Raw genomic sequence first — 9687 nt, 5'->3', positions numbered from 1 at the left:
TTGCTCTCGTCCACTGCAGACGTGACACCCGTTAGGTTACCATGGTAACACGTAAGCGGACCCAATGGGGACCAGCACCTGTGGCACAACCAGGAAGTGAACACCTACACCCTGACATGCTTGCCGTCTCTCTCCCTCTCCCCCTCTCCCTCTCCGTCTCTCCCTCTCCCCCCCCTCTCCCTCTCCCCCTCCCCCTCTCCCCCTCTTCCTCTCCCTGGTCCGTTGTCTGGTGTGGTTTTTCCCGCCACATTGCAGCAGGAGGTTCCTAGCTTTGAAAGGCTAGTTTCACGCTAGGTTGCGGGGGGGGGGGTTGGGTTGTTGGGGGGGGGGGGGGGTTGGGTTGTTGGGGGGGGGGGGTGTTGAGGAAGGGGAGGGGGCGCTACACCCAGCGTCCGAGGTGGTCCCGGTGTGGGCGCAGCGCACTATACCACCGTGCAGACCGTGTTGAGGGTGGTGTCGAAGCGCACCGCCTTGGCCTCGGTGGGCTTCAGTGCCGTGTCGTACATGGGGTTCTCGAAGGACGCCTGGCCGTTGCTGCTCTCGTGGCCCACGTAGCCGTTGAACTGCACCTTGGGCCGGGCCCTAGGGGGACGCAAGGGGGTGGAGACAAGGACGGGGGGGGGGGGGGGGGGGGTTAGCATCCACTCACGCTGTTTAAACGCCCAGCAAAACACACACACACACACACCCGGTCAGGGTGTGTGTGTCAGGAGGACGCGGTCAGGAGGACGCGGTCAGGCGGAACGGCCGCTCGTTATCGAACTCGGTGCATAAATCATATCAGATCCACGGCGGCGGGGATGAGGGGCGGTGTGAGGGGGGACGGAGGGGCTTTCTCGCTTGGGCTTTTCAGAGTCTGCTCGTGTCTCAATCGAATGCAGTCCGAGCGGCTCGGAGTCTGAGAAACGAACAAACAAATTCAATTTGATCGGCGATGTTTACACGGGGAACCACGGCAACCCGTCAAACACCCCCCCCCCCCCACCGTCTGCTCGGCGGGATCTGTACAGGGCTATAGGACGTGGCTGCTGGACTGCAGGACCCGTCTCTTTCAATTTTGACGGATAACATTTGGTTATCACGCGAGTGTAATCCTATTGAACACAACTAGTTTCTCCCAAGCTGCGGGAAACTATTAGCAGCCAGGACTACTGCTGTGGTGAGGCTGTTCTGCTCTGACCTCATTAGGAGGCGACGTGTGTGTCTGTGTGTGTGTGTGTGTGTGTGTGTGTGTGTGTGTGTGTGTGTGTGTGCGGGAAGAAAAAACCCTAGGGAGTGACTAAGTCTTCGTGCATGTTCAACCCATTACTTTACAAACCTACACGTGAATGCATGCCGCCACACACACACACACACACACACACACACACACACACGCACACGCACACGCACACGCACACACACGCACGCACGCACGCACGCACGCACTACATTCCTGATTTAAAATGCTGTGCTACTATACTTTGAGGTCATTTTGTAAATTCTTTCTCGGGAATGACAAAGTTATTTTGTAATGGGGTTGACAGTATAAATGCATAACAGACCAGCAGGGTGGACACTCAGCCATTGCTTTAAGAGGTAAGAGGGCGTAAAGGTCCTCACCTCCCCCTCACCCACCATTTATCTAGGCCTAAACATACTGTATCTTGTCGGCATTGGAGTCAACGTTAGGCGGGGGACAACATTTAATAACCAGAAACAATGAAAAATCGAAAGCAACTTAGGAAAGTCCCTGAACTCTGCAAGAGCCAAGTGGGGTTGCATAAATCAACGCGTTTTTTAAACGCCTTTCTCTTTTTTCTATCGACTATCGTGCTCTTCCAGAAACACAATGGCTGCAATGTTGAATTGTGATATTTACATCGTTTTTTTTATATTACTGGAACTGTATTGCTGTTGTGTGTCTGGAATGTTTTTTTTCCGAAAAGGATTATGGGTAAGCTGCACTCAATTAGTCTAACTTGCACCATGGCTAAATATCGGTTGTTTGATGTCATGCTGACAAGAACATGACAACATGAGATCAAAGGAAAACATTATTTTTTTCACCTTTTAAATTATGTTGTTGAGGCAAGACACGCATGTACGCAAACATACACGGATAATTCACTTCCTTTTTGGAAATGTTTCATTTGATTAAAAATATTGCATTTCACTGCTCACGATCTGCCTGCGTTCAGCGTGGCGTTTTGGTGGCTATGTTGAATACCTCCTCATCAAAGCCTCATGCATATGCAACAAAAAAAAAGCACAAGACAAGGCACATTACTTGGATGCAATATTTTGCCGCTCCATGGCAAATACCATGAAAGAAAACGACTCAACCAAAATAAAGCGTGACACGGGTGATTGACAGTGGAAGTGGCGGCCGGCAGAAGTCTGGTTGCCAGCGGCAACCATGTGAAAGACAGGTGTCAGTCTTACCTGCCGCCAGGACCCCACGTGTCTTTTGGTCGCTCATTGTCATCCGTGTCAGCAGACAACGTCCTGCACACAACCATCCACTTTACCGTTAGCACGGGCATGCTAACTTGTCCTCTGCCGGATTCCCATGCCATCAATGTGGTTGATGCTAACCCGTTAGCAATATGCTATGCTAAATTCACGTCAATAAAACTGATGGCAGCCTTAGCAGTACAGCAATGCCAGCATGGGATCACTAGCATATGGTGCCATTGAGTTTCCGATGTGGTTGCCAATTGGAAACGGTATGGCCATACTTAAATCAGATAAGTATACACAGAGTGGTCAATTATACAGAAAGAGTTCTGGCTTCCGCTCTTCATTCCGTTCACATTATTTCATAACCCTAGTTCCTTTCCTCCTATTTAATGCCTCAAAAGTAAGGACAACAATTGAGTCACACTATTGAAACAAATATCCATCAGTGCAGCTTCCTCACAATGTATGACAAACAATGGATACCATGACATACTTAGTGGGTCTATTGTCGAGTGTATTGTCAAGTAAAACTGAATTATGTGGCGGTAAAAATAAAAGGGGAGACTGAACACTCTGATTGAATACTTAACATCTGATTCTAGTATATTGTGCGTGTGTATGTTCTCTAGTGTACTTGCCTTTAAAGCAGTGCAAGAGGGCGGCAACTGCTGGCTCTGAGCCGAGGTGACGTGGCTCACCTGTGTTTGTAGAGGTAGAAGGCAAAGCCGGAGAGGATGAGTGCAAAGAAGGGAACCAAAATGGCCGCCGCCACAGAACTGCTACTGGTGTACGTGCCGGATGGATCAACCACCGTGGTTACAGGACCTAGTAAATAGAAACACGTGTACACGTGTGTTTGGATGGTTTCAAACACAATGCATGCAATGCAAGTTTTCTTTTTTGTTACACACTATTGTAATCTTGCCATTGATAGCTCTGGGGACTAGGCACCTACCTTGCTTGGTAAGATAGAATTTGCCAAAGTCTTTACTATGGATGTGACCTTGGTAAACATACGACTTCTGGTCAGCCTCTGCAGCGACCTGAAGGAAAAAGTGTGATGTGTGTTCAGATACTCGGCACATCAGCCCCTGCCTTCAAAAGTTCCTTCACATCGAGTATTATCGCTGAATAGCCAAGCAGTGAAACAATTAATCTAACCCTGATTTAAGTACAATAGTGGTGTGATTAACCATAAAAAAACGAAATGGCTTACATAACCATCCATAGCCCAGTTGTCATTTTTAAACTTGCTGTAATAATGCTCTGTTGGGCCCTTTATCTGGTAGACTTTCAGCAATAACTGGTTTTCTTCTGACTTATATGTGCCTGGAGAGAGAGAGAGAGAGAGAAGGAGAAAATGGAGAGGGGGAGAGAGAGAGATGAGGCAGATTGTGACACTGATCAAGATGTCCAAGAAAATGTTTTAATTAACCTCAAAGTGGATAAAATGAAACACAAAAATTAAATACAAAAACACATTTTGCAGATAAATGTGGATAGGCATGTACAAAGAAAGAGTTTAGATATTGAATAGTAGACCATTTTCTTCACTAAGCATTATTACATTAATGGGTAATTATTATTGTTGTTATTAGTTTTTTTGGCACAATACTTAGTTACATGTCTATCTAAATTCTGACCTGATGGCCATATCGAGGATAGAATTGCATTACTTTGGTAACAAACTTCAGGATACAATTAAACTAAAATGGCATTTTGAAAACGACAAAAAGACCAATCAAAGGAGAGTTTTTCTCTCTCAATTAGGCTACTTGAATACAATTGGAAAAAAAAAAAAATTCATTCCACAGTAGGGCCAAACATCTTCAGCACCTCATTGGAAACAATATAAATCAACTGAAATCCTCAACGCCTGTGAATAGGCCTACCCGCCCATATCAAGCAGGGCCACGTTTATGGTAGCAATAAATTGAATTTAACTACATTTACTCTCTTCCATCGTTCCTGAAACTATCTTTCTTTGGCGAGTACACTTAAGAGTAACTTATAGGGCACCCCAAAAAAGCTGAATGCCTTACGAGTTTACTGTAATATCGCCACCAGAATGAACCTTGTTCCTCGTTAACTTGGCGCACAGTAACAGAACATCATAATTGGTCTTACCCGATAGTTTTATGGACACTCCACTGGTCTCCAATAAAGTCACGTTAACTCTGCCACTGGAAGCGTTAAAGCCAGTTACAGTAATCGTAGAAGCCTGCCTCTTCCCAAGGTACTCGTAGAAGCCGCTCCAGTCAGAGTTAGGAGAAAACACATCCACTGGAACTAGAAAAACACAAGGCATATGGCATGCTGAATTAAAATACACATTTGAACCCCGCAAAAGAAAGACCAACGATTTTATTTAAATCCCCCCGACTGAATGCGTTACTCAACTCTAGCGACTATAAACTGGGTTTGAACATTTGAAATTAGTTTAATTTAAAGAAAGGGAAAAGTACATTAAAGAAACAATTATTCGTTTTTTAATTATTAAATATGAATCTGGAAGCGGTTGTCAATGAACCAAAACCGTTTTCTTTGTATGCTCATCAATATTAACATTGTTTCTTACAACCACTTTGAGCCCGCAATACATACAGCGTGCAATCTGTTTTGGTTAACCATCTGCCATGCACTTGCAGTTCCTAAAGTTATCATCCTTTATTTTGCTGAAAGTGCATTTAAAGATGGTTGCTACTTTATGCAGCTCTGTTAAAAATCGGGCAGTTTCAGGGTGGAATCCGAGGGCACCGTTTCACATACCGCGAATCTTGTTCTTCTGGATTGCAGAGTCTCCCTCCATGGGTTTGGGCTGCACCTTCACTCCAACTACAAGAATTAAACAGCCATGAGTTTTGGGCGGGCACCTCCATGACAGCCTTCCCCTTTTGATTTGGTGCGAGGTAATTGAGTATTTGACAGAGCGCTGATGGCGTGTCTTCGCAATCTGCTACATTGCAACGCGCGGCGAAGGATGTCATAAGGCCAAGCCAGAACCCCAGACCTAACATTTAAAAAGCCTTTTAATAGGATCCATCCCTCATAGGTTATTTCTCTCATTAATATAATATAATGTTCCTTCTCTCTTGCGCTAAATCACCCAAATGAGCAAGACTTGTCGTGGTCTGGGATTTATTTAATAAATGTCCAATTAAAGTTAAACAACCCCCCCCCCACCACAGCATTACCTTTACAGAGTGGGGGCTTTCCAGACCATCTACTGTCACTCCTGCAGGTTCTGTGCTCTGATCCACCGGCCAGATAGAAGCCATCTTGGCAAGAGTAAATTAGCGTGTAGCCCAGCGTTGGCAGATCCAGCGCCCTGACATCCACATTACCGGGGGTCTCCGGCTGCCTGCATGAGTGGGCTGGGAAGCAGACGGCAAGAACAGGGCAGATGAATAGATGGATTGGGACGCGGAGGACGAGAGAGGGATGGGGGCCAGATAAAGAGTGAGTGTGGGAACACGAGAGGCACAAGGAGAGAGAGAGAGAGAGAGAGAGAGAGAGGAGAGAGGAGAGAGGAGAGAGAGAGAGAGAGAGAGAGAGAGAGAGAGAGAGAGAGAGAGAGAGAGAGAGAGAGAGAGAGAGAGACAGAGACAGAGACAGAGAGAGAGAGAGAGAGAAAGAGAGAGAGAGAGAGAGAGAGAGAGAGAGGGAACACGAGAGGCACAGGGAGAGAGAGACATACAAGGGACAGAGAGAGAGAGAGAGAGAGAGAGACAGAGTGAAAACAACACAATGGAACAATCACAATTTGGATTGGATTCAATACACTCGAGAGCTGGAGTTGGAGTAGACGCTGATTTCCAGTGACGACATTAACTCAATTGACTACTGCAGCAGCTACTACACATATGAACAGCACTACAGGTAGAACACTGCAGTTGAACCAAAACAATCCAAATGATCATGGGCATAGCATCAAAAGGCTTTCAGGGAGGCGGTAGACATGCTTTACCTATGCACTCGGGCTGAGTGCCACTCCACGTGAGGTTCTCCAGGCAGGCCCTGGTGGTGGAGCCCAGGATGTGGTAGTTCTTTCGGCACTTGAAGGAAATCTTGTTGCCAACCTTACCAAATGATCACACGGTTAGGTACTACTTTGGTTCCATTTCCTTTTGGTGCGTTTCGTATCACACACTACTATGCACTCTGGTAACAAGTCATTTTTCAACTAAATTGACCTCGCGCTAGTCCACTGAGCAACTTATTTGCAACTCAGCACCTCGTCAAGTGAAGAGTGAAGTGCTTATATAATAATAAGCATGATCGTTGTTAAACCAAAACTCATCTATTGGCCTTGGAAAAAACGAATAAGGCGAGCTCATGTTTCATTTGCTCTGGCACACGAGTCTGGTTCCCCCTCCAGTTCAGACCGATTTCCAGTAGAACTGGCCCTGTTCGGGCCAATCCCAACCGTTTGATACACTGACTGTACAGAGAGGCGCCCTTTGGAAGCGTTGTTGAGGCATTCTCATAAACAACCAACATGGCTGCCATGTGGCACACGTTGCATCTTTCTGATTGGTTGTAGGTCTATCCCACTGCGTCTAGAAGCTAATTGGTCAACGCCACATTGCTAACGGCACTTGGAAATAAAAAATGAACTGAAAGGTTCTTGACTAATATGCGTATTGGTCTGGCGATGTTAGGCTAATTGTTTATACCACAGAAAACTCTAGTGGTGGGAGATGTGTATTATTTACAGATAAAAGCACATCTTATCGTGGATTAGAACAGAATGGCGTGGGAATGGCCGGGATGATTTAAATCCGGACAGTTGAATAACCAACACACACAATGCACTTGATCATGAGCCGGGTCTTGTGGCAGGTTAGCGTGCGATCGTTATTATGATAACAGTGCATGGTCATCAGCACATCGGGCCACTTTAAATTAGCTATGCATAATTGTTTTTGGTACCAGCGCTCACCAAGCCGGAACAAAATGTCCCCTCATAATCAGTGGCAGGGTACCCTACTATTACAATCATTTGGGCTCATCGAGGGATATTACCCAATGTTCCGTTCCCGTTCTGCCTTTCAGAGAGCCACAAAGTACATATTATGGTCATTCACAGCACTGATCTCACGAGTAGTGAAAGTGGGGCTCAAAGTTGAGTATTATCACTGGAGTTTGAAGTAAAAAAACAGAACAAGAGGTTCACCCACAACACAACATATCTTCACTATACTGGCTGAAATAGTAACAGCCATATCATTGAATAAGGTAATATTGTCTGATGTTGACTCATATTGAATAGTAAGTAGCCTGTAATATATACTCTAGTATCCATTGAACTTATGCATCTCAACAATACATTATTAATTAATTTCATAATGTATTCCAACAATACATAATGAAATGTAATTTGAACTATTTTATTATAAGAATGATTTTGTATGCATTTAATAAACTATGAAGTTGTGTAATAATACTTTATAACGAATAATAAAGTATTATATTCCAACAGTAATTGACCTAATAACTTAATGAAGTATAAACGGGTGTATTTCAGACCTGGAAACCCTGGGCCATCACAGGGATACCGTACGCTGGGATTCCTGGGTCACGGCAGATGTTGAGCGCTGGATCTTCTCATATGTGCACGCACGTTCACACACACACACAGACACACACACACACACACAAACACACACACACGCACACAAATTAATACAACATACAAAGAACTAAAAAAAAGCAACCCCAAAACTGCAATATTACAGAACTATATTTACAATTGTGTCCAATTCCAAACTTTTCTTGTCAGGACCCCGCTGTGGAACATTTCTAATCGTTAGTTCGGCCAGCGCTTTGTTTTTACACACTCTGCAATTGCCCTTCTCCTCCCAAGACCAAACATTAAACCCTCCCTTCCATCTCACCACCCCCCCCCCCCCCCCCCTCGTCTCGCCTCTTTTTTAACTAACCACTGTTTTCATTTATCTTTCCTCCCTTCTCTTCCTTAGCGTGTCGCGGCGGCGTTCATGTGTGGTTCGGGAGACACTGCTAGGTATTGTTTCTTCATACCTATGCAGGCGGGATGTTGGCCGCTCCAGCTGCCTTCCGCCTGGCAAACCCTGGAAGGAGAGCCCACCAGCAGGTACGGGGGGTGGCAGTAGAACCGCACCTCAGACCTGCGGATCAAAACGCATGTTTGGTGAGCATTCGATAAAACGCCCCAGGAAAACACAAGCCGCGCGTATTGCTCAAGGATGTCTCCAGGTAGAGTGCGGAAATTGGGGTTTTGAGCCCCGAACCTTTTGGGCTGGATGTTGTACGCCCTTATCACTACGTCCTGCCGCGTAGAACAAGTGCAGAGTTAGATAGTAAGCTGTACCTAATAATGATGAACGAGCAAGAAACACTCCTGCTACACTTCTGCTAAATGCAAAGGGGCCAACGGGAGAGGAACACAAATTATAATGCTTTGCTTTTTCTTAGTTCATTCAAATCCAAATGTTGTGATATTAAAGTTGGGGGTTTGAAACCTTCCTGATTAATGAAGCTGCGTTGCACAAGGCAAATTAATAAACACCTTCAGACGTTCGGAGGAAGTGAAATGGATGAGAAAGCGAGCAAAGGGTATGGTTACTAAAAGCCCCCTCCAGTGCTCCAGTTGAAAGCACAGCCTCATTACTACCTACCTAGGCAGCCGCCTGCATGAAACCTACACAGGTCCGTATGACCGCGATCGCCACTAACCGGCTATATGTAAGGACAACTGATACCGAATATTAATCAGAAACAAAACCACAAAACCAAGCTACCTTGGTGTACACCAGCCCTTACCTACTGGGAACGCCTACTGCCAGTAAAACCAGCACACTGCTGGAACATGTCAAGGCAAATACACTATGAACCACTCCATCATTTGGTAGGCGCTTGGATTTAAAGGAAAGTAGGGATCCACGTCAATGAGGAGCCGGGGAGAGGCACATGCAGGACAAACCTGAAGGTGAAGATCTTGCCCTCTCTGAAACCACCTCCAGGTGAGCCCGGGTCGCCACAAAGAACGGCTGTGGGGGCAGAGAGATGAATTGTTAAAAAAATAAGTACTGCAATACACACATCTGCGCTTGATTCTAACAGAATTGTTTCAGTATGTTTACCCATTAAAGCTATTTGTCTCTGTGTTTTAGTGCAAGAAAAACATAAAACAATACAACAATTAAACTATGATGTATAATACAAAAAGAAACGTATTTATTATCAGTACTTTTTTTTTGCCAT

The 9687-nt window shown here is 45.4% G+C and overlaps 1 protein-coding gene across 1 annotated transcript in view; it reads right to left on the bottom strand.

Annotated features, from left to right (window-relative positions):
* Positions 1–408: 408 nt before the first annotated feature.
* LOC130403319 (CUB and sushi domain-containing protein 1-like) overlaps positions 409–9687 on the bottom strand; it is a 295164-nt gene continuing 285885 nt past the window's right edge. The window contains exons 64-75 of the mRNA XM_056607623.1: positions 9407–9473; positions 8485–8591; positions 7972–8045; positions 6410–6521; positions 5637–5816; positions 5212–5277; positions 4570–4731; positions 3659–3771; positions 3398–3485; positions 3141–3267; positions 2425–2487; positions 409–582 (exon numbers count right to left, since the gene is read on the bottom strand). Of these exons, the coding sequence (XP_056463598.1) occupies positions 423–582; positions 2425–2487; positions 3141–3267; positions 3398–3485; positions 3659–3771; positions 4570–4731; positions 5212–5277; positions 5637–5816; positions 6410–6521; positions 7972–8045; positions 8485–8591; positions 9407–9473 (1319 nt within the window). The 3' untranslated portion in view covers positions 409–422. The remainder of the gene's footprint in view (positions 583–2424; positions 2488–3140; positions 3268–3397; positions 3486–3658; positions 3772–4569; positions 4732–5211; positions 5278–5636; positions 5817–6409; positions 6522–7971; positions 8046–8484; positions 8592–9406; positions 9474–9687) is intronic.

The sequence above is a fragment of the Gadus chalcogrammus genome, chromosome 14 (assembly GCF_026213295.1).
Source record: "Gadus chalcogrammus isolate NIFS_2021 chromosome 14, NIFS_Gcha_1.0, whole genome shotgun sequence".
NCBI lineage: Eukaryota > Metazoa > Chordata > Actinopteri > Gadiformes > Gadidae > Gadus > Gadus chalcogrammus.
This window is presented reverse-complemented; position numbering and strand designations above follow the sequence as displayed.